This window comes from Triticum urartu, chromosome 1 (assembly GCF_003073215.2).
Source record: "Triticum urartu cultivar G1812 chromosome 1, Tu2.1, whole genome shotgun sequence".
NCBI classification, from domain to species: domain Eukaryota; kingdom Viridiplantae; phylum Streptophyta; class Magnoliopsida; order Poales; family Poaceae; genus Triticum; species Triticum urartu.
In genome coordinates, this window is record NC_053022.1 from 21,318,958 (window position 1) to 21,345,123 (window position 26,166).

The following is a 26,166-nucleotide window of genomic DNA, read 5'->3' on the forward strand; positions in this document are numbered from 1 at the left end:
GGAGAAAATGATATAGCTCCTCCTACAACATGTATAGATCAATCAGTTCAGTTCTAGTGCTGCTGGACTTTTCCACCATACAAAAATGTACTACTAGTTAAAAATCTTTACTTGAGAGAGATTCATAAGTAGAAGGTTCCAAAGAATAAAAACCAGTACTAGCACACTAGCACAGTAGTACTGCCACCTCCCAGTAAACAGCAGGGTCTCTGATCAGCAATGTAGTTAATTAGTCAGGGCCTGAAAGCCTGCAAATGCATGTACACATAGGTAGGGAATGTAAGATGAAGCATGTACTTTACCAACTAATCTAATGGGCTGGCACAAAGTGAAAACCAAAATAATAGTTAATCAAGCAGAGGTAGATTAGATTAGATGGCAAAAGGCACAAATGTCCCTGCCTATCCATTTTTTTCTCAAGTTGAGCTGGTAAGTTTTAGATGTTCAATGATGCTGTAGGAAAAAATTGGATGAAGAAAGATGTGTGTGGCTGCCTGAGAGAAGTATTTGCACAAACAAATTATAATTAATGTGTTGATGAAATTTTGGGTTTTCAAATTGGAACCAAAAACCAACCCATACCTTTAGACTCTTTTGGAATTTCCCGAACATTTTTTTGTTTGTTCCCTTTCACTGTTTGGGGACTTTTGACTTCAGAATGAACCTTACTAAGATTCAATTAAGACTAATTAACTGCATTTGATGTCACTATATTCTATGAATAACTTCAGTTATGATCTGTACTGGAAAACTTCAGTTAACACTCATTTTTCAGTTAACTCCTTACAGTTCAGATCATATTTTGATTGTCAATAATAGTGGACTTTTAAGGCTTTCTTAGAGGCAATACTAGTGGATTTTAGGCTTTTTTACATGCAATAATAGTGGAATTTTAGGCTTTTTTGGAGGAGTGTGTTTCATGCCGGCCTACAGTGATGAATTAGTCAGAGGATAGTGCCTTAGGATTGTGCCAAAGCTACCCATTGTATCTATTTGCTTGTCCTTCAAATAGGGGCAAGACTGTTACAGAAAAATTACTTGCAAGCATATTGTGATTTACTTGCAAGCATATTGAGAGGCCCTTCGTGTCGTGATGATTTTGCAGGTACCCCGAGAGGCCCTTGAGTTTGCCGGAATGTCGATTAACTTCTGTTCCAGCAAATTCGGGTACTCCATATGTCCTATTTTCAGCAAAGGTCATGCTGAAATTTTCCGTGAATTTTAGCATGACTTTGCTAAAGATCGGACATATGGGGTACTTGCTACTAATGCATGGGCCGGGGTATCTTAGTACTTAATTAAGTAGGATCAACTGCCCCTTTATTCTTCCTGTATTAAACCATAGGTGGCAATAGAGCCAAGTGATTAGTGCCAAGTGATTAGGCCTAACCTAGGGTGCCTCGGCATCGATAAACCCTAAATGATGAAAACTTAACTTGGCTGCCCCAGATGCCTCGGTGTCAATGAGAAACTAAATGATGTATGCTTAGGCTTTTAGGGTGCCTCGACGTCGACAAACCCTAAATGATGAAAGCTTAGGCTTTTAGGGTGCCTCGGTGTCGACAAACCCTAAATGATGAGACCATGATCTTGTTCCTTGACAATAACCAACTTTTTGACCAAACTTTTTTCCTATTTAGAGTGAAACATGGCCCACAACGATGAGGCCGGTGGTTCGGGCGGCAAGCAATTCTAGGAGCTGTCCCAGGATATGTCGTCATCATCATCGGACGACGAAAGTCTCCCAGCGGAGTGCGACTGGTGCCACGACGATCGAGGTCTGTGCAACATGCCTCACCCGGACGATGATCGGCGCTTCAGCATTAAGCTCGAGGAGACCTTCGAAGTTGAAACGGTACACAACGACAACAAGTGTTATTTTCATAATTAAGCATGACTTCAACTATTTCAACGTGTAATTTTCATCTTTTACAATTTGAGTATAGCTTATCCCATGCCATGCAAGATTCTATGTCTTGGAGAGGATGGATTTTGAAGACCATGAAATTTCTGAAACAAAGAAAATTCACCTAAGGACTCATCACGATGTGGACTTTGAAGTAAATCTATATAATTCTGAGAGCGTAGCCCATTTTGGTTGCAAAAATTGGGAAGCATTTTGCAAGATGTATGGTTTTGATGAGGGTATGCTTATCTCCATGGATCTTGGTAATCCTGACATCAACCAAGACAATATGGACATTTGGGTCCTTGTTGATACGCCTGCAGTTCTACCGCTATGTGAGTTTCTCAAACATAGTTATTAGCTAATTTATATTGTTTATTTCAAAATAGTTGACAGCTTATTTCCATTGACAGCTTATTTTTATTGTTCAAAGAATGTGTGGGAGACGGTAGACAAAACCCACTACACCGATGGCTCCGAATTAACAACTTACAACGAGAAAAATCATTTGGTCGGATTTTGTACTGACATTGAGAATTACAATATCTACAATCAAACTCCTCAACATTATGGTAAATACGTGCCACTAGTGCATGTGTTCAACTACGGTAACTACCATGGAGATACCCTGGTAAGATTTTTACTATTACGACATCCGTGCATCTTTTGCATACTTCTAAAACTAGTACATCATTGCTAACTATGAAGTTATTACTATGTTTTTCAACAGATAATCCCAGAGAATTGTGTGCCTCATATGATGTATCTGAAAGGTAGTGTTAATGTTTTGAACATACAGCCAGGTCGTCCTACGAATCTCAACTGTCCATACGAGATTTCTAAAAGAAGTGGAGACGTGAAAATCAAAGGATGGAAAAAATGTATGGACAGTCGTAAGGAGCTTCTTGGAAGCAAAAGGAAGCGAAGCGCAAGAATTGGAGACAAGATGTTCTCCATTCTCCATAATGGAGAGTCAGGGTCTATATTGTTTTATGCTATTTTAGCTTAAATAGGGTATTTAGGTCCTGCCTAATACTGATGATCATGTGCTAAGAACAATTAAGTAGGGTTGGTTCGAAGACTATCAAGATGATGATCGTATGACTTGTTATGACTAACGAGTAGAAGTTGTATGATGATGATGATTAGTAGGACTTGTTAGGATTAGTATTACTTTCGACAAACTCGATACTCGCGGTCTTGAGACTTGTAATGTTTTATCTTTGTTCGGTCTTTTGAATTCGGAGACTAATATGATGAATTGTATTCGGAGACTAATCTTCTATTGTATTCGATGAATCTGATGTTGCTGTGTGCTGCTGTCTATATTCTGTCTAATAATATATTTTATATTCTGTCTAATAATATATTTTGTAACCTGCGCAAAAATCAGAAAAGGAAAAAAACCAAATATTCATACTAATGGCGCATCACCACCAGGTGCGCCATTAGTATGCCAAAGGATACTAATGGTGCATCAACAGAGAATGCGCCATTAGTATGACAAAGCCATGCTTATGTATGGCCCCCCGGGAGGCACACTAATGGCGCATGCTGTTTCATATTAATGGCGCACTAGTTGGTGCGCCATTAGTATACTTGTGGTGCGCCATTAGTAAGATATACTAGTGGCGTGCTACTAATGGCGCACTGGTAATGCGCCATTAGTAGGCAAAACAAGTGCACCATTATTAGGCCTTTTCCTAGTAGTGCTTAGTATTTTCACTGTTAATGCGGCGCTTATACTTGTTGCGACGTGACCTGCTATTGCCGTCCTTGGTATCTGAGGTACCATGGTTCTTTGATATGTTATTACTGCGAGCCAGCCAGCTGTCTTCTCCCACACAAAAGCGGGTCATGAGCGTCGTGAGAGCTGCCATACATTTCGGCTTTTCCTGACCAAGGTGCCGGGCTAGCCACTCGTCTCGGATGTTGTGCTTGAAAGCCGCTAAGGCCTCCGCATCCAGATAGTCGATGATTTGATTTTTCTTTGTAAGGAACCGAGTCCAGAATTGCCTGGCCGACTCTTCTGGCTGCTGAATTATGTGGCTCAAATCATCGGCGTCTGGTGGTCGCACATAAGTGCCCTGAAAGTTGTCGAGGAATGCGGCTTCCAGATCTTCCCAATAGCTAATGGAGTCCGCTGGCAAGCTGTTAAGCCAATGCTGCGTTGGCCCCTTGAGCTTTAGTGGGAGGTATTTGATGGCGTGTAAGTCATCATCGCGGGCCATGTCATGTGGAGGAGGAAGTCCTCAATCCATACTGCGGGATCTGTTGTGCCGTCGTATGATTCAATATTTACAGGTTTGAAACCTTCTGGGAATTGATGTTCCATTACTTCGTCTGTGAAGCATAAGGGGTGTGCGGCGCCTCTGTATTGGGCTATATCGCGATGCAGCTCGAATGGGTCTTGCCCGCTGTGTTCGGCCCGGCCGGATTTGCTTTTATTGTATTCGGCGTGACATTTGTCGTCTCACAGAGTGGTGCGCCCTCGTGATCCGTAGATCGATCTTGAATGCTTTTCCTTGTCCTCCAATATGTCTCGCAGCTCTGGCGTATCTCCCCATGCCTTTTTATTTGAATGGCGTTGGGGTGGAGGCTGAGCTTTTGGCTGGAATGCCTCTCTATCGCGGCCATGAGGTGGCCGATCAGCCGTATCATACGCTTCTTCCTCCAGTCGGGGTAGTAACCTGCGCCTTGGGTAACTCTTGGAGGGGCGCTCGAGTTTATATTCCTCGGCCGCGAGGACTTCAGTCCATTTGTCAGCTAGCAGATCTTGATCAGCTTGAAGCTGCTGCTTCTTTTTCTTCAGGCTATTTGCCGTGGACATAAGCCGGCGCTTGAAGCGCTCTTGTTCGACGGGATCCTCTGGTACGGCGAATTCATCGTCGCCGAGGCTTGCCTCGTCTTCGGAGGGGAGCATGTGATTGTCATCCTCCTCCTCTCCGTCTGCCGCTCTCTCAGGAGAGCTGGCTCCTCCATCCTCCTGCTCTAAATATTGCTAGAGGGGTTTGTTGTTTTCTTCAGCACTATCCGGAGTGTTATTATCTCTTGTGCCAGTATCACCACTTTTGCTTTGGCGGGACTTAGAGCGGCGCCGCTGACGTTGGCGTTTGGGTTGCTTCTTGGAGGGGTCATCCTCCGCTATCCCGTCGCCATTGCCTTCTTTGGGTGTATCCACCATGTATATGTCATATGACGAGGTGGCTTTCCAGTGCCCTATAGGTGCTGGCTCATGTTTGTCTCCTACATCGTCGTCCATACCATCGATGTCTTCAGAGTCGAAGTCGAGCATGTCGGTTAAATCATCGACAGTGGCTATGAAGTGGGTGGTGGGTGGGCGTCGAAATTTTCGTCGTCCGCATCCAATTCCTGTTGGCCATAATCCGGCCAGGGCTCTCCTGACAAAGAGAGAGACCTTAGTGAATTCAGAATGTTGCCAAAGGGCGAGTGCTAAAAGATATCCACGGCGGTGAATTCCATGATCGGCGCCCAATCGGATTCGATTGGCAGGGGCACGGATGGTTAGGAGTTCGGAAAAGAGTCCGGCACCTTGGAGTCATGGGCTGCGCAGAGGGTTAGGCTGGTGTTCGGCTCGATCATCGCTGAGACTGCAGCCCCTGAGGCGGTGTCTAACCACCCGTCCTCGACTGGCGCAGTTGGCTCCGAGCTAAGGGTCGGAGCTGATACGGGCGCAGCCTTTGGGGTACTATTCGGCGGCAGAGCTAGGTCATACCCATCGCGACAGTGTGGCGCGCCCGGCTGTGGCTTGAATCCGTCGAAGATCAAGTCTCCGCGGATGTCGGCCGTGTAGTTCAAACATCCAAATCTGACCTGATGGCCAGGGGCGTAGCTTTCAATCTGCTCCAGATGGCCAAGCGAATTAGCTCGCAGTGCAAAGCCGCCGAATACGAAGATCTGTCCGGGGAGAAAAGTCTCACCCTGGACCGCATCTCTATCGATGATAGTAGGAGCCGTCAAGCCTAACGGCGACGACACGGAGGAACTCTCAATGCAAGCACCAATGTCGGTGTCAAAACCGGCGGATCTCGGGTAGGGGGTCCCGAACTGTGCGTCTAGGCCGGATGGTAACAGGAGGCAGGGGACACGATGTTTTACCCAGGTTCGGGCCCTCTTGATGGAGGTAAAACCCTATGTCCTGCTTGATTGATATTGATGATATGGGTAGTACAAGAGTAGATTTACCACGAGATCAGAGAGGCTAAACCCAAGAAGCTAGCCTATGGTATGATTGTATGTTATGGTTGTTGTCCTACGGACTAAAACCCTTTGGTTTATATAGACACCGGAGAGGGTTAGGGTTACACAAGGTCGGTTACAAAGGAGGAGATATCCATATACGTATTGCCTAGCTTGCCTTCCACGCCAAGTAGAGTCCCATCCGGACACGAGACGAAGTCTTCAATCTTGTATCTTCATAGTCTAACAGTCCGTCCAATGGAGATAGTCCAGCTGTCCGGAGACCCCCTAATCCAGGACTCCCTCACTCACCGAATACAAGTCAGGAGACTTGGACCCTACGTCAAGGCACGTAACAGGAGGCCACGAGGTAGGGGGCACGCCCTACCCTACCAGGAGCGCCCCCACCATCATGGGCCCCCTGTTGCTCCACCGATGTACTTCTTCCTCCTATATATATCCACGTACCCCCAAACGATCAGATACGGAGCCAAAAACCTAATTCCACCGCCGCAACTTTCTGTATGCATGAGATCCCATCTTGGGGCCTGTTCCGGAGCTCCGCCGGAGGGGGCATCGATCACGAAGGGCTTCTATCATCATCCAAGCCCCTCCGATGAAGTGTGAGTAGTTTATTTCAGACCTACGGGTCCATAGTTAGTAGCTAGATGGCTTCTTCTCTCTTTTTGGATCTCAATACAATGTTCTCCCCTCTCTCTCGTGGAGATCTATTCGATGTAATCTTCTTTTGCGGTGTGTTTGTTGAGACCTATGAATTGTGGGTTTATGAACAAGTCTATCTATGAATAATATTTGAATCTTCTCTGAATTCTTTTATGTATGAATGGTTATCTTTGCAAGTCTCTTCGAATTATCAGTTTGGTTTGGCCTACTAGATTGGTTGTTCTTGCCATGGGAGAAGTGCTTAGCTTTGGGTTCGATCTTGCGGTGTCCTTTCCCAGTGACAGAAGGGGCAGCAAGGCACGTATTGTATCGTTGACAACGAGGATAACAAGATGGGGGTTTTATCATATTGCATGAAACTATCCCTCTACATCATGTCATCTTGCTTAAGGCATTACTCTGGTTTTAACTTAATACTCTAGATGCATGCTGGATAGCGGTCGATGAGTGGAGTAATAGTAGTAGATGCAGGCAGGAGTCGGTCTACTTGTCTCGGACCTGATGCCTATATACATGATCATACCTAGATATTCTCATAACTATGCTCAATTCTGTCAATTGCTCAACAGTAATTTGTTGACCCACCGTAGAATACTTATGCTCTTGAGAGAAGCCACTAGTGAAACCTATGGCCCCCGGGTCTCTTTCTCATCATATTAATGTCCATCACTTTATTATTGCTTTGCTTTTTCCTTTGCTTTTACTTTTTACTTTGCATCTCTATACCAAAAATACCAAAAATATTATTTATCATCTCTATCAGATCTCACTTTCGTAAGTGATCGTGAAGAGATTGACAACCCCTAAGTGTGTTGGTTGCGTTGAGATATTGTTTTTGTGTAGGTACGAGGCACTCGTGCGTAGCCTCCTACTGGATTGATACCTTGGTTCTCAAAAACTGAGGGAAATACTTACGCTACTTTGCTGTATCATCCTCTCCTTTTCGGGGAAATCCAACGCAGTGCTCAAGAGGTAGCATGGCGTCCTGGAGATTATTTTCTCCTGCCTGACCCGCGTAAGCACGCGCTCACCAGCATTTAGCTGTCGACTAGCACGCTGCGTATTCTCCGGCACGGCCTCCGGATTCACTCCGGAGTCAACTACAACTTCTATTGTTAGATTTGCATGCCTGTCGCATACTATCTGGTACCTGTCACTCTTTGCAATGGAAACAAGTGTTACCAGAGGGGGCCTTCTCGGAGTCCTTCAATGCGGCAACCGCGGCCCGTAGCTGGGCTTTGCACTCTTCCAGCTCTTGAGACAATTGGGTATTCTTCTCTGTAAGAACCTGCACAATTCATGATCCTTAAATCAGTTGTGTCAACTGTTTCGAGTCTTAGGGGCTACTGATATATATAATCGTAAGATTTTCTTACCCGTATATCCTTTACATACTGGTCCGTGGCTCTCGCAAGACCGTTTTGAGCAGCATGGATGTACGCGTCTCCTGAGTTGAAGGCATCGAACGCCTCTTGGGAGAAACAAGCATCACGGAGTACGGCCCGGCGACGCCTGTGATTCATGGCGCTCTCCACTTCGGAATTTGTAGCAGATAGTCTATCCGCATCCTCTGAAGGAGGAGCATCCGGCGTTCGTCCCATGTTAGCTTCCGCCTCTATATCCGGCCCTGGAGCCCGACTAGTGGTGGCGTGATCGGCAACCTCTCCGGATATAGTCCGGCGAGCATTTTTCCTACTAGGAAGCATGGACGTCATTATATTGAAAAAAAAGACGAGAACCATGGAGCGAGGTTCTGTATCATACCTCTGCGCCGGCGTCTCAGTCCTGACCGCCTTCCTTTTTAGCCTACCCGGCTTCGGTGTCCCTTGTCGGCGAGTCACTACGGGTTCGGCATGGCGTCCCGAGGGCCTTCCCTGTAAAACACCATATGTGTACGGTAGGTGAAGTGCATAAAGGGGATCCTTCTTGGAAGTTGGGACTTCGGTTTTTCTTACATGCGATGCAGGGAGTAGCCCAGGATAGTCGGCTATGATGGCCACCATGGCATCATCGCAGCTCAATTGATAGAATGTCATGTCGATCAGCTCCACAAATATGTCCAGATCCTCTTCGAGTCCGGGATCGAGGGCCCGGTCAGGGTCCTCCAGTTGTGGAGGTGGGCTGTTGACCTCCCTTACAACTTTTCGCAGTTCCTGCCATGAAATGGCAAGGTGAGTATTTATGACGAAGAATGCGGGAAAGTTGGGAGTAAAAAGTGACAGCTCACCCAGCTTGGAGGGTTGTACATGGAGAATCCATCCCGTGGCTTAATACGGATGAACTCCTCTTCCTCTCCCTTGAACAAGTTGTACAGAATTTTTACTAGAGCAATAGCTGAGTCTGGTCCCTTACGCCGCAGCGGGTGGCATCATCTTTCCCGTTAAAGCGCCACATGGGGTGCCCTCGATATTGAAGTGGCTGCACCCCCCGCATTATACATATTGACATAACCTCGATTATTGTCAGTCCTGATTGAGCCAGCACTTTTATCTGCCCCAGCAGGTAAAGGACTTCTCCATTATCTTCCTCCTGAGGGCTCCGTGGGCGCCAGCTTCGGCGTTTCTTCAAAGGGGAATTGTCAAACTCGGGAAGACCCGCCCGAATAGGATCTGGAAGGGGAACGTCCTCCATGTAAAACCACTCCGAAGGCCAGTCTTCGGACGTCTTCTTCAGGGTACCAGATAGGTATCCAGTCCAGGCGATGCGCCATATTTCGGCTCCGCCCACTTGATATATTGACCCCTTCTGTGTACAGGGCACAACGCAGAATAGCCTCTTCCACAGCTCGAAATGAGCTTCGCAGCCCAGAAACAGCTCACAAAGGGCAACATAGCCATCTATGTGTAATATGGAAGCAGGGGTGAAATTATGCAATTCGAGGCCATAAAACTCCATAAGCCCGCGGAGGAACGGATGGATTGGAAATCCAAGTCCCCTTAGTAAATAAGGGACGAGTCATACCCGCTCCCCCTTGGAGGGATTGGGGAAGTTCTCCGCTTGCTCCCCGCCATTATAGGTGGCGAGCCCGGCTCGAATGGGGACCATATACGCTGGGGGAGAAATCCCTAGGTTTGTAACTCTACTAATTGGCTGTGCAGGATGGAACACTTCTCCCAATCACTGGGCTTAGGGCTACGGGAGCGGGAGGAAGAGCTGCGATGGTCGGCCATGTTGGAATGGATTTTTTTCGAGTGCACTCCGATGGATACTCGCCGTGGGAGGATGGTGTGGTCTGGATCTAAGAATCCCGTCTCTTTAATAGGCAGTTTACTTACATGACTAGGGTGGCAAATGTAAAAATGCCCTGGCTCCTCGCATTCGCTCGACACATGGAAGATAGCCCTTATTGGGCACGGAAGCCAAGAAGTGCAACATTTATGGGGAGCCGGACACTACTCAACAGATATTCAGAATTTGGAGAAGAACCCGCCTTGCAATGCCGAAGACAATCTGCGTGCCGGACTCATCGTCATTGAAGCCTGGTTCGGGGGCTACTGAGGGAGTCCTGGATTAGGGGGTCTCCGAACAGCCGGACTATATCCTTTGTCCGGACTGTTGAACTATGAAGATACAAGATTGAAGACTTCGTCCCGTGTCCGGATGGGACACTCCTTGGTGTGGAAGGAAAGCTTGGCAATACGGATATGTAGAACTCCTCCCTTGTAACCGACTCTGTGTAATCCTAGCCCCCTCCGATGTCTATATAAACCGGAGGGTTTAGTCTGTCGGACAATAACAATCATATCATAGGCTAGCTTCTAGGGTTTAGCCTCTTCGATCTTGTGGTAGATCAACTCTTGTAATACTCATATCATCAAGATCAATCAAGCAGGACGTAGGGTATTACCTCCATCGAGAGGGCCCGAACCTGGGTAAACATCGTGTCCCCCCGCCTCCTGTTACCATCTGCCTTAGGCGCACGGTTCGGGACCCCCTACCCGAGATCCTCCGGTTTTGACACCGACATGTACCCAACAGTTTCTTTTGGGTATCCTATGAAGACACACTTCACCGATTTGGGTTCGAGCTTACCAGGCTGAAGCTTTTTCACATAAGCATCGCAACCCCAAACTTTAAGAAATGATAGCTTAGGTTTCTTGCCAAACCACAGTTTATACGGTGTCGTCTCAACGGATTTAGATGGTGCCCTAGTTACGTGAATGTAGCTGTCTAATGCATAACCCCAAAACGATAGCGGTAAATCGGTAAGAGACATCATAGATCGCACCATATCTAATAAAGTACGCATATGACGTTCGGACACACCACTACGATGTGGTGTTCCAGGTGGCGTGAGTTGTGAAACTATTCCACATTTTTTTAAATGAAGGCCAAACTCGTAACTCAAATATTCGCCTCCACGATCAGATCGTAGAAACTTTATTTTCTTGTTACGATGATTCTCCACTTCACTCTGAAATTCTTTAAACTTTTCAAATGTTTCAGTCTTGTGTTTCATTAAGTAGATATACCCATATCTGCTCAAATCATTTGTGAAGGTCAGAAAACAACGATACCCGCCATGAGCCTCAACACTCATCGGACCGCATACATAGGTATGTATTATTTCCAATAAGTCAGTGGCTCACTCCATTGTTCCAGAGAACGGAGTCTTAGACATCTTGCCCATGAGGCATGGTTTGCAAGAATCAAATGATTCATAATCAAGTGATTCCAAAAATCGATCAGCATGGAGTTTCTTCATGCGCTTTACACCAATATGATCTAAACGGCAGTGCCACAAATATGTTGCACTATCATTATCAACTTTGCATCTTTTTGCATCAATACTATGAACATGTTTATCACTATGACCGAGATTCAATAAACCATTTACATTGGGTGTATGACAATAGAAGGTTTTATTCATGTAAATAGAACAACAGTTATTCTCTGACTTAAATGAATAACCGTATTGCAATAAATATGATACAATCATATTCATGCTCAACGCAAACACCAAATAACATTTATTTAGGTTCAACACTAATCCCGAAGGTAGAGGGAGTGTGCGATGGTGATCTTATCAACCTTGGAATCACTTCCAACACACATCGTCACTTCGCCCTTAACTAGTCTCTGTTCATTCTGTAACTCCTGTATCGAGTTACTAATCATAGCAACTAAACTAGTATCAAACACCCAGGGGCTACTACGAACACTAGTAAGGTACACAATAATCTGTATATCAAATATACCTTTTTTCACTTTGCCATCCTTCTTATCCACCAAATGTTTGGGGCAGTTCCACTTCCAGTGACCATTTCCTTTGCAGTATAAGCACTCAGTTTTAGTCTTGGGTCCAACTTTGGCAGTGAAGGGATTGACAACCCCTTTATCACGTTGGTTGCAAGGTTCTTATTTGTTTCTGCAGGTACGAGAGACTTGCGTGTAGTCTCCTACTGGATTGATACCTTGGTTCTCAAAACTGAGCAAAATACTTACGCTACTTTGCTGCATCACCCTTTCCTCTTCAAGGGAAAACCAACGCATGCTCAAGAGGTAGCAAGAAAGATTTCTGGTGCCGTTGCCGGGGAGATTTGCACCAAGTCAAGTCGAGATTTGATCTCCCGACAACTAGCCATTTCTGGCGCTGTTGCCGGGGAGATCTATGCACAAGTCAAGACATACCAAGTACCCATCAGAAACTCTTATCCCTCGCATTACATTATTTGCCATTTTCCTCTCGTTTTCCTCTCCCCCACTTCACCTTTGCCGTTTTATTCGCCCTCTTTTTCGTTCGCCTCTTTTTCTTGCTTCTTATGTGCTCGTGTGTTGGATTGTTTGTCATGATGGCTCAAGACCATACTAAATTGTGTTATCTTTTCAATACCAACAACAATGATTTTCTTAGCACTCCAATTGCTCCTATTATTGGTGCTGAATCTTGTGAAATTAATGCCGCTTTGTTGAATCTTGTCATGAAAGATCAATTCTCTGGCCTTCCTAGTGAAGATGCCGCTACACATCTAAGCAACTTTGTTGATTTGTGTGATATGCAAAAGAAGAAATATGTGGATAATGATATTGTTAAATTGAAGCTATTTCCGTTTTCGCTCAGAGATCGTGCTAAAACTTGGTTTTCGTCTTTGCCTAAAAATAGTATTGATTCATGGAATAAGTGCAAAGATGCTTTTATCTCTAAGTATTTTCCTCCCGCTAAGATCATCTCTCTTAGAAACAATATTATGAATTTTAAGCAACTTGATCATGCGCATGTTGCACAAGCTTGGGAGAGGATGAAATTAATGATACGTAATTGCCCTACTCATGGATTAAATTTATGGATGATCATACAAATTTTTTATGCTGGATTGAATTTTGCTTCTAGAAATCTTTTAGATTCAGCCGCGGGAGGCACTTTTATGGAAATCACTTTAGGAGAAGCTACTAAACTCCTAGATAATATTATGGTTAATTATTCTCAATGGCACATCGAAAGATCTACTAGTAAAAAGGTTCATGCAATAGAAGAGATTAATATTTTAAGTGGAAAGATGGATGAACTGATGAAATTGTTTGCTAATAAGAGTGTTTCTTCTGATCCTAATGATATGCCTTTGTATACTTTGATTGAGAATAATAATGAATCTATGGATGTGAATTTTGTTGGTAGGAACAATTTTGGTAACAACGTGTATAGAGAAAAGTTTAATCCTAGGTCGTTTCCTAGTAATTCCTTTAATAATTATGGTAATTCCTACAACAACTCTTATGGAAATTTTAATAAGATGCCCTCTGATTTTGAGACTAGTGTTAAAGAATTTATGATTTCGCAAAAGAATTTCAATGCTTTGCTTGAAGAAAAATTGCCTAAGATTGATGAGTTGGCTAGGAACGTGGATAGAATTTCTCTTTATGTTGATTCTTTAAAACTTAGATCTATTCCACCTAAGCATGATATCAATGAGTCTCCCAAATCTATGAGAATTTCCATTGACGAATGCAAAGAAAGAACCGCTAGGATGCGTGCTAAAAAAATTTGCTTATAAAAGCGTGTTCTAGTTTTCACGATAATAAGGATGAAGATCTAAAAGTGATCGATGTGTCTCCTATTAAATCTTTGTTTTGCAATATGAATCTTGATAATGATGGCACTGGAGATGAGTCAACTTTAGTTAAAAGGCGTCCCAATGATTCGGAGTTTTTAGATCTTGATGCAAAAATTGGTAAAAGTGGGATTGAAGAGGTCAAAACTTTACATAGCAATGAACCCACTATTTTGGATTTCAAGGAATTTAATTATGATAATTGCTCTTTGATAGATTGTATTTCCTTGTTGCAATCTGTGTTAAATTCTCCTCATGCTTATGATGAAAATAAAGCTTTTTACCAAACAAATCATTGATGCCATAAAGCTTGAATTAGAAGTTTATATCCCTAGAAAACTTTATGATGAGTGGGAACCTACTATTAAAATTAAAATTAGAGATCATGAATGCTATGCTTTATGTGATTTGGGTGCTAGTGTTTCCACGATTCCAAAAACTTTGTGTGATGTGTTAGGTTTCCGTGAATTTGATGATTCTTCTTTAAATTTGCATCTTGCGGATTCCACCATTAAGAAACCTATGGGAAGGATTAATGATGTTCTTATTGTGGCAAATTGGAATTATGTGCCCGTAGATTTCATTGTTCTTGATATAGATTGTAATCCTACTTGTCCTATTATTCTCGGTAGACCTTTCCTTAGAACGATTGGTGCAATTATTGATATGAAAGAAGGAAATATTAGATTTCAATTTCAGTGAAGGAAGGGCATGGAAAACTTTCCTAGGAAGAAAATTAAATTACCTTATGAATCTATTATGAGAGCCACTTATGTATTGCATACTAAAGACGACAATACCTAGATCTACTCTTGTTTTTATGCCTAGCTAGGGGCGTTAAACGATAGCGCTTGTTGGGAGGCAACCCAATTTTATTTCTGTTTCTTGCTTTTTGTTCCTATTTAGTAATAAATAATTCATCTAGCTTCTGTTTAGATGTGGTTTTATGTTTTAATTAGTGTTTGTGCCAAGTAGAACCTTTGGGAAGACTTGGGGAAGTCTTTGCGATATTGCTGTAAAAAACAGAAACTTTAGCGCTCACGAGATTAGCTGCCATGTTTTACTGGAGAGTGCGATTTGGTTGATTCTTTTTGCAGAAGATTAATAGACAAATTCCTCAAGTCCACCTGTTTATTTCAGAATTTTTGGGGTTACAGAAGGATTCGAAACCTACAGATTACTACAGACTGTTCTGTTTTTGACAGATTCTGTTTTTCGTGTGTTGTTTGCTTATTTTGATGAATCTATGGCTATTATCGGGGGGGGGGGGGGGGGTATGAACCATAGAGAAGTTGGAATACAGCAGGTTTAACACCAATATAAAAAAAGAATGTTTCAGTACCTTGAAGTGGTGGTTTCTTTTCTTATACTAACGGAGCTCATGAGATTTTCTGTTGAGTTTTGTGTTGTGAAGTTTTCAAGTTTTTGGTAAAGATTTGATGGATTTTGGAACAAGGAGTGGCAAGAGACTAAGCTTGGGTATTCCCAAGGCACCCCAAGGTAAAATTCAAGGACAACCAAAAGCCTAAGCTTGGGGATGCCCCGGAAGGCATCCCCTCTTTCGTCTTCCTCCATCGGTAACTTTACTTGATGCTATATTTTTATTCACCACATGATATGTGTTTTGCTTGGAGCGTCTTGTATGATTTGAGTCTTTGCTTTTACCACAATCATCCTTGTTGTACACACCTTTTGTAGAGACACACATAAATCGGAATTTATTAGAATACTCTATGTGCTTCACTTATATCTTTTGAGCTAGATAATTTTGCTCTAGTGCTTCACTTATACCTTTTTAAGAGCACATTGGTGGTTTTATTTTATAGAAATTATTGATCTCTCATGCTTCACTTATATTATTTTGAGAGTCTTATAGAACATCATGGTAATTTACTTCGGCTATAAAATTAGTCATAATATGATAGGCATCCAAGATGGGTATAATAAAAACTATCATAAAAAGTGCATTGAATTCTATGAGAAGTTTGATACTTGAAAATTGTTTTGAGATATGAAGATGGTGATATTAGAGTCATGCTAGTTGAGTAGTTGTAAATTTGAAAAATACTTGTTCTAAAGTTTGTGATTCCCGTAGCATGCACGTATGGTGAACCGGTATGTGATGAAGTCGGAGCATGATTTATTTATTGATTGTCTTCCCTATGAGTGGCGGTCGGGGACGAGCGATGGTCTTTTCTTACCAATCTATCCCCCTAGGAGCATGCGCGTAGTACTTCGTTTCGATAACTAATAGATTTTTGTAATAAGTATGTGAGTTCTTTATGACTAATGTTGAGTCCATGGATTATACGCACTCTCACCCTTCCACCATTGCTAGCCTCTCTAATACCGCGCAACTTTCGCCGGTATCATACACCCACCATATATCTTCCTCAAAACAGCCACCATACATACCTATTATGGAATTTTCATAGCCATTCCGAGATATATTGCCATGCAACTTACCACCGTTCCGTTTGTTATGACACGTTACATCATTGTCATATTGCTTTGCATGATCATGTAGTTGACACCGTATTTGTGGCAAAGCCACCTTTATAATTCTTTCATACATGTCACTCTTGATTCATTGCATATCCTGGTACACTGCCGGAGGCATTCACATAGAGTCATATTTTGTTCTAGTACCGAGTTGTAATTTTTGAGTTGTAAGTAAATAAAAGTGTGATGATCATCATTACTAGAGCATTGTCCCAAGTGAGGAAAGGATGATGGAGAATATGATTCCCCCATAAGTCAGGATGAGACTCCGGACGAAAAATAAAAAAGAAAAGAAAAAAGAGGCCATAAAAAAGGCCCCAAAAAAGAGAAATGGGAGAAAAAGAGAGAAAGGACAATGTTACTATCCTTTTACCACACATGTGCTTCAAAGTAGCACCATGATCATCATGATGGACAGTCTCCTATGTTGTCACTTTCATATGCTAGTGCGAGTTTTACATTATACAACTTGGCTTGTATATTCCAATGATGGGCTTCCTCAAAATGCCCTAGGTCTTCATGAGCAAGCGAGTTGCATGCATACCCACTTAGTTTCTTTTGTTGAGCTTTCATACACTTATAGCTCTAGTTCATCTGTTGCATGGCAATCCCTACTCACTCACATTGATATCTATTAATGGGCATCTCCATAGCCCGTTGATACACCTAGTTGATGTGAGACTATCTTCTCTTTTTTTGTCTTCTCCACAACCACCATTCTATTCCACATAAAGTGCTATGTCCATGGCTCACGCACATATATTGCGCGAAGACTGAAAAAGTTTGAAAACATCAAAAGTATGAAGCAATTTCTTGGCTTGTCATCAGGGTTGTGCATGATTAAATACTTTGTGTGATGAAGATAGATCATAGCCAGACTATATGATTTTGTAGGGACAACTTTCTTTGGCCATGTTATTTTGAGAAGACATGATTGCTTTGTTAGTATGCTCGAAGTAGTATTATTTTTATGTCAATATTAAACTTTTGTCTTGAATCTTTCAGATCTGAACATTTATGCCACAATAAAGAAAATTACATTGAGAATTATGCTAGGTAGCATTCCACATCAAAAATTCTGTTATTATCATTTACCTACTCGAGGACGAGCAGGAATTAAGCTTAGGGATGCTTGATACGTCTCCAACGTATCTATAATTTTTTATTGTTCAATGCTATTATATTATCTGTTTTGGATGTTTAATGAGCTTTGTTATGCACTTTTATATTATTTTTGGGACTAACCTACTAACCAAAGGCCCAGTGCAAATTGCTAATTTTTTTTGCCTATTTCAGTGTTTCGCAGAAAAGGAATACCAAACGGAATGAAACCTTCGGGAGTGTTATTTTTGGAACAAACACAATCCAGGAGACTTGGAGTGGACATCAAGGAAGCAACGAGACGGCCATGAGGTAGGAGGACGCGCCTAGGGGGGTAGGCGCGCCCCCACCCTCGTGGGCCCCTCGTGGCTCCACCGACCTACTTCTTTCGCCTATATATACTCATATACCCCGAAAACATCCGAGAGCACCACGAAACCCTATTTCCACCGCCGCAACCTTCTGTACCCGTGAGATCCCATCTTGGGGCCTTTTCCGACGCTCCGTCGGAGGGGGTATCGATCACGGAGGGCTTCTACATCAACACCATAGCCTCTCCGATGATACGTGAGTAGTTTACCACAGACCTTCCGGTCCATAGTTATTAGCTAGATGGCTTCTTCTCTCTCTTTGGATCTTAATACAAAATTCTCCTCGATTCTCTTGGAGATCTATTCGAGTAATTCTTTTTGCGGTGTGTTTGTCGAGATCCGATGAATTGTGGGTTTATGATCAAGATTATCTATGCATAATATTTGATTCTTCTCTGAAATCTTTTATGCATGATTTAATATCTTTGCAAGTCTCTTCGAATTATCAGTTTGGTTTGGCCTACTAGATTGATCTTTCTTGCAATGGGAGAAGTGCTTAGCTTTGGGTTCAATCTTGCGGTGTCCTTTCCCAGTGACAGCAGGGGCAGCAAGGCACGTATTGTATTTTTGCCATCGAGTATAAAAAGATGGGCTTTATATCACATTGCTTGAGTTTATCCCTCTACATCATGTCATCTTGCCTAATGCGTTACTCTGTTCTTATGAACTTAATACTCTAGATGCATGCTGGATAGCAGTTGATGTTTGGAGTAATAGTAGTAGATGCAGAATCGTTTTGGTCTACTTGTCACGGACGTGATGCCTATATACATGATCATGCCTAGATATTCTCATAACTATGTGCTTTTCTATCATTTGCTTGACAGTAATTTGTTCACTCACCGTAGAATTTGCTATCTTGAGAGAAGCCACTAGTGAAAACTATGCCCCCCGGGTCTATCTTCCATCATATTATTTTCCTATCTACTTGCTATTTTTGCCGCCTTTTATTTTGCAATCTTTATTTTCCAATCTATACAACAAAAATACCAAAAATATTTATCTTATTATTTTATCATATCTCACTTTTACAAGTGGCCGTGAAGGGATTGATAACCCCTTTTATCGCGTTGGTTGCAATGTTCTTATTTGTTTGTGCAGGTACGAGGGACTTGCGTGTAGTATCCTACTAGATTGATATCTTGGTTCTCAAAACTAAGGGAAATACTTACGCTACATTGCTGCATCACCCTTTCCTCTTCAAGGGAAAACCACCGCATGCTCAAGAGGTAGCACTATCTTCTATGGAAGATTAACTCCCACTTGATTCAAGCGATTGTACTACCCAAACATTCTGAGTGCATGCTCACTGGCTGAGCCATTCTCCTCCATCTTGTAGGCAAAGTACTTGTCAGAGGTCTCATACCTCTCGATTCGGGCATGAGTCTGAAATACCAATTTCAGCTCTTGGAACATCTTATATGCTCTGTGGCGTTCAAAACATTTTTGAAGTTCCGGTTCTAAGCCGTAAAGCATGGCGCACTAAACTATCAAGTAGTCATCATACCGAGCTTGCCAAATGTTCATAACGTCTGCATCTGCTCCTGCAATAGGTCTGTCACCTAGCGGTGCATCAAGGACATAATTCTTCTGTGCAGCAATGAGGATAATCCTCAGATCACGTACCCAGTCCACATCATTGCTACTATCATCTTTCAACTAATTTTTCTCTAGGAACATATCAAAAATAAATGGGGAGCTACATCGCAAGCTATTGATCTACAAGATAGATATGAAAATACTATCAGGAGTAAGTTCATGATAAATTAAGTTCAATTGATCACATTACTAAAGAACTCCCACTTAGATAGACATCCCTCGAGTCTTCTAAATGATCACGTGATCCATATCAACTAACCCATGTCCGATCATCATGTGAGATGGAGTAGTTTTCAATGGTGAACATCTCTATGTTGATCATATCTACTATATGATTCACGTTCGACCTTTCGGTCTCAGTGTTCCGAGGCAATGTCTGTACATGCTAGGCTAGTCAAGTTTAACCTAAGTATTATGCACGTGCAAAACTGTCTTGCAACCGTTGTATATGAACGTAGAGCTTATCACACCCGATCATCACGTGGTATCTTGGCATGATGAACTATCGCAACGGTGCATACTCAGGGAGAACACTTATACCTTGAAATTTAGTGAGGGATCATCTTATAATGCTACCGTCGTACTAAGAAAAATAAGATGCATAAAGATAAACATCACATGCAATCGAAATATGTGACATGATATAGCCATCATCATCTTGTGCCTTTGATCTCCATGTCCAAAGCACCGTCATGATCTCCATCGTCACCGGCTTGACACATTGATCTCCATTGTAGCATCATGGCCGTCTCGCCAACTATTGCTTCTACAACTATCGCTAATGCATAGTGATAAAGTAAAGCAATTACATGGTGTTTGCATTTCATACAATAAAGCAACAACAATAAGGCTCCTGCCAGTTGCCGATAACTTTTATAAAACATGATCATCTCATACAGTAACTTATATCACATCATGTCTTGACCATATCACATCACAACATGCCCTATAAAAACAAGTTAGCCGCCCTCTATTTTGTTGTTGCAAGTTTTACATGACGCTATGGGCTTCTAGAAAGAACCATTCTTACCTAGGCATCAAAACCACAACGATTTTTCGTCAAGTGCGATGTTTTAACCTTAAACAAGGACCAGGCGTAGTCAAACTCGATTCAACTAAAGTTCGAGAAACAGACAGCCGCCAGCCACCTTTTGCAAAACTGGTTGCATGTCTGTCGGTGGAACCGGTCTTATGAACGTGGTCATGTAAGGTTGGTCCAGGCCTCTTCATCCAACAATACCACCGAATCAAAGTAAGACGTTGGTGGTAAGCAGTATGACTATTATCACCCACAACACTTTGTGTTCTACTCGTGCATATCATCTACGCATAGACCTGGCTCGGATGCCATTGTTGGGGAACGTAGCATGCAATTTCAAAAAAAATCCTACGATCACGCAAGATTTATCTAGGATATGCATAGCAACGAGAGGGGGAGAGTGTGTCCATGTACCCCTAGACCGAAAGCGGAAGCATTAGTTTAACGTGGTTGATGTAGTCGAACATCTTCTCGATTCAACCGATGAAGTACCGAACGTACGACACCTCCGAGTTCAGCACTCGTTCAGCTCGATGACGTCCCTTGAACTCTTGATCCAGCAGAGGGTCGAGGGAGAGTTTCATCAGCACGACGGCATGGTGACGGTGATGGTGATGTGATCCACGCAGGGCTTCGCCTAAGCACTACGTGAATACGACCGAAGGAGTAAACCGTCGAGGGAGACGCCGCACACGGCTTGGAACAATTGGTGTGTCTCCAAGGGGTGCCCTGCTCATGTATATAAAGGAGGGAGAGGGAGGAGGCCGTCCCTAGGGGGAGCACCAGGAGGGAGGAGTCCTACTAGGACTCCCGGTCCTAAGTAGGATTCGGCCCCCCTCTTATTCCTTCTCATGGAGGGGGAAAAGGGGGAAGGGAGAGGGAAGAGGAGAAGGAAAGGGGGGCGCGCCCCCTCCCCTAGTCCAATTCGGACTCCCTATGGGAGGGGGGTGCAGCCACCCCTTGTGGGCTGCCTCCCCTCTCCCCTATGGCCCATGTAGGCCCAATACTTCCCCGGGGGGTTCCGGTAACCTCTTGGTACTCTAAAAAATACCCAAACCATTCCGAAACCATTTCGGTGTCCGAATACTATCATCCAATATATCAATCTTTACCTCTTGACCATTTAGAGACTCCACGTCATGTCCGTGATCTCATCCGGGACTCTGAACAATCTCCGGTCACCAAAACACATAACTCATAATACAAATCGTCATCGAACATTAAGCGTGCGGACCCTACGGGTTCGAGAATTATGTAGACATGACCGAGAGACATCTCCGATCAATAACCAACAGCGAAACCTGGATGCTCATATTGGTTCCTATATATTCTACGAAGATCTTTATCGGTCAAACCGTAATGACAACATACGTTATTCCCTTTGTCATCGATATGTTACTTGCCCGAGATTCGATCATCAGTATCCTCATACCTAGTTCAATCTCGTTACCAAAAAGTTTCTTTACTCGTTTTGTAATGCATCATCCCGCAACTAACTCATTAGTCACATTTCTTGCAAGGCTTATCATGATGTGCATTACCGAGAGGGCCCAGAGATACCTCTCCGATACTCAGAGTGACAAATCCTAATCTCGATCTATGCCAACCAACAAACACCTTGGGAGACACCTGTAGAGCATCTTTATAATCACCCAGTTACGTTGTGAAGTTTGATAGCACACAAGGTGTTCCTCCGGTATCCGGGAGTTGCATAATCTCATAGTCAAAGGAATATGTATATGACATGAAGAAAGCTATAGCAATAAACTGAACGATCATTATGCTAAGCTAATGGATGGGTCTTGTCCATCACATCATTCTACTAATGATGTGATCCCGTTCATCAAATGACAACACATGTCTATGGTTAGGAAAGTTAATCATCTTTGATTAACGAGCTAGTCTAGTAGAGGCTTACTAGGGACGCGGTGTTTTGTCTGTGTATCCACACATGTATCAAGTTTCCGGTTAATACAATTCTAGCATCAATAATAAACATTTATCATCATACAAGGAAATATAAAACAACAATTTTATTATTTCCTCTAGGGCATATTTTTCTTCACAAAGATGTCTCCTATACTATTTTTTACCCTAACCTTCTCTCTCTAATTCAGCAATAACGCATGGGAATTTCTGTCTCAACCTCGTAAAAATCTTTGTTAAGACAGCCATCTTGAAATTCTTCTCTCCAACAAAGAAGTCAATGCACCTTTCCTTTTTGTTTTTTTGTGGGGAATGCACATTTTTTTTAACTCTGGGCATCTGTACATTTTAGCAGAAGCTAAAATATACTAGATATACCGACACATTATCTCATAACTTTTGGACACACATACATTCCAGTCAGTCTATTTCAAAGAAAACCACAGCAGCAAGGAGATCTAGAAGCATCTAAACTTTAGAGTCTTCAAGTTCGTCATCTCCAGGCAAAAGAAACACAAGTGTAAACGTTGTGGGTGCTATGAGTGCGGCGTTGCAGAGGCCGGGCTCCATTGAGCCCGTTTTGCCAAAAAAAATTCAAAATATACTTAAAAGTTTCAAAAAATATCAATTTTTTTATACAAATACATATGCATGTTTGTCAAGTAGGTCAAAAGTTTTATCATGTAATTCAGTTATTTGCGTGCTACACAAAAAAGATAAATATCTGACATAAAAACAACAAAGATATAGCCTATATTAATCTGTGTATTTATCTTTTTCATATACACTACATGAAAACATATATGTTCATGAAATTTCATACGTGTATAATACAAATACACATGTATGTATAGACTTTTTTTCAGATTTTTTCAATGTGTGAAAATAGTATTTTCGCTGAAAAAAAATAAAGAGCTATGTGGAGCTATGTATAGACTTTTTTTCAGATTTTTTCGTGGGTGCTATGCCTTATATGGCGATAAATGATGTTGTTGGCTCAACCACATGGTGCCAAATAGCTCAGCTTTGAAGGCCGTCGAGTGAGCGTACCCATTGCTCAGTGCCCTTAGAAATGTTTGTCCATTGATAATCAATGACACATCAATGCCATACGGTTTTTGCTACTGCCTCCCAATTTTTTATCCAACCCTATTGCCACTGTCGAATGAACTCATAAAGGATCGAAATATCATCTATGATGACGGTTTTAAATTCTGTAAAATGACTTTTTTTAGTAGTCAAAATAATAGTATGATGAAAATCATGCCAAAGGCCATTTCCACATTTGCTCCATCATGGTGGTGATATGTTGTCACTACTGGAAAATGTTTGTTTGCCTACTGCCAAGTACACTTGCCAAAAAGCAAAAGACATTCGACAAACCTCGTTCAACATACACCCTTCATGCAAAGCGAGCTTTTGCAAGTGTTTTTCATCGTGCACTCGGCGGTATGTTTGCTGAGTGTTTTTTATGGCACTCGGCAAATGTTTGTATTGGGTAAAAATCATTTAATGGAGGATAGAAACTGCGGAAATGAAACGGTTTCCCGAGGGTAAAAACTCGGGAAAGCTAATGAACAGCACAAAATAAAAGCCCATCACCGGACTCGTGCTCCATTTCAAACAGTTACTGCACAGCACCGCTGAACCATCAACCGAAAGTGTCCGGTAAGACCACATATGCAACAGTGTGGAGTGACATGCACGTTGTAAACATGCATTTATCAAAGTAGGAACTGTGACTTATGTGGACATTCACACTGCAGACGGTCTATCAGGCTTGAATGACAGCGATGTGCATCAGACCACAAACGATCATTTTTTGGCCTAGCTCATCGCACATGTTCAAGTTGTAGGGACCTTGTATGTTGTATAAATTGCACATGGTTTCTAACCTAACCATGGGCGACGAGGTGTGATAAAAGACTTGTTGTATACTAGTGAGATCTTGGAATCTCATTCAACTTTTAAAAAATCCTTACATAATAGTTTTATTCCACAAAAATGCCAAATTCTCTAGCGAGAATAAAACGTTCTTACTATGAACAAAAACATAAAAGTATCACATGATGTCTCTTCTACTATTTGCTTCCAGAATTTCAGCCATAACTATCCTGAGCGGACGTTCCAGGAAAACAATATTAGAGTGGGTAACATTAACAATCTTGACGAACTTGAAGTGTATGTTACTCAGTTGTTGTTGCTTGCTCATTTCTTTCACGAATGCCAACAAGCTAACTTTGTTGATAACAAGGTCACCATCACCATACACATAGTCTGGCTGCACATCGAAGTTACTATCCCAGTATACTGCCCGGTCTGGGGTTTGGATACCGACACCACTGAGGTATGTTGTTGGCACCATTGGAGCATGAACCGTTAGTTTCATCGGAAGAACCTGTTTTATGATGTCAGTGCTGATACCAAGTGCTGTAAGAAAATCCGTGTAGTCATACGCCGAGTAGTTCCTATGTTTGGTGACTACAAGTGGCTGGTGACCAAAAACCCTATGGGACGGGAAAGATGTAAGGGAAGTCGGAAAAGTTCTCCACATTGGCCTCAAACCCAGCCACGGCACCGCCGGTACACGAATGACTGAAGGCCCCGAGGCGAGGTTCCTGAGCACCTCCAAAAATCCCGTAGGAGGTGTGGGCGCGATTAGGACAACGTGTTTGATGAATTTTTTCCTCCATGGAAGTGGAGTCAAATTGACAAAGTCAAGGACAGCCTTGCCACCAAAGCTGTGCCCGAGCAGGATGATGGGCTTGTTTCCATTCTTCTTGCTTGCATGATGCACCAGATCCTTCACACGGGCGAAGTAGTCGGTGTACACACGAGATGGCTGGCCGGGTGAAAGTGGAGCGTGACGTATGTCGTAAGGAGCTCCAAAAAGGGTATCTCTGTCGCGATACCCTACTGCCTCCAGCGCTTTGCGGAGTTTCAACATGCAAAACATGTCAAGGTTACCCCTGGCGAACATATATATTAACATAAGGCCAATTTCCAGATCAAGAACTCTCAGAGTACACAGGAAGAAACAATATATACATACCAAGTACATGTAGTAAAGGAATTAGTTGCTGATCAAGGGATAACTTGCATATCAACTTACAGTTTGACCTTTGAGGTGAAACTGTAGGAGGAGCCGAAGTCCGGCACACGTGTCTCGACACCGGGCTGGTTTCGGAACTCGTTGAGGACGGGGTCGTACACGAGGCTCATCTGCTCTTGTATGCACGGCAGGTAGTCATGGTCAAGAACGTCCTGGGTGTTGTTCCAGAGCGGGAACCACCCCTTCCCCTTGAACGCACCGCAGCGCGGCAGCGATGGGGTGTAGTCGTCGGTGAGCCGTGCATCCAGGTTGGGGCAGCTTATACCGGGGAATAAGATTATCGGGTGGTAGACATGGAGCTGGCCCTTGCTGGCACTGTCGCCGAGGGCGCCGTCATCCGTGAAGAGGTAATTGCGGAGGGGAGGCGGAAGGAGAAGGAGCAGCAGCGGTAGCAACCGAAGGAACTGTGCTTTCATGGCCATGGCTGCACTACAACAACCCTGTTAGTACACGGTTGTTAGATGCGGGTCATTTATATATAGTGTTGGGCAGTGGAGCCTGATCCGAGAATGTGCGTTCAATCTTAACGCGGACACGTGTACTTCGTACTCCTACAGCTAGAAAATCAATCATGCACGGGCTGTTACTTATATATTTGGAGGTCATAAAATATCTTGATTTATTTAGTTTTGCACCTCACTCTTTGTTCTAACTAGATGACCCGTTACGCCAATGGC

At 42.9% G+C, this 26,166-nt stretch overlaps 1 protein-coding gene across 1 annotated transcript; it reads right to left on the reverse strand.

Annotated features, from left to right (window-relative positions):
• Nucleotides 1-24,314: 24,314 nt before the first annotated feature.
• LOC125543232 (lecithin-cholesterol acyltransferase-like 1) lies at nt 24,315-25,937 on the reverse strand. The gene is made up of 2 exons (XM_048706548.1): nt 25,490-25,937; nt 24,315-25,346 (listed from the first exon to the last, which is right to left on the reverse strand). Exons 1-2 carry the CDS (start codon nt 25,909-25,911, stop codon nt 24,440-24,442), a joined length of 1,329 nt encoding a protein of 442 aa, XP_048562505.1. The 5' UTR covers nt 25,912-25,937; the 3' UTR covers nt 24,315-24,439.
• Nucleotides 25,938-26,166: the final 229 nt, after the last annotated feature.

Bases quoted from the DNA above. Each gene is read 5' to 3' on its own strand.
- LOC125543232 (XM_048706548.1), bottom strand. From the start codon at position 25,911: ATGGCCATGAAAGCACAGTTCCTTCGGTTGCTACCGCTGCTGCTCCTT. The intron at 25,347-25,489 runs GTAAGTTGATAT...TATGTTCGCCAG, and splicing joins TTCACCTCAAAGGTCAAACT to GGGTAACCTTGACATGTTTT.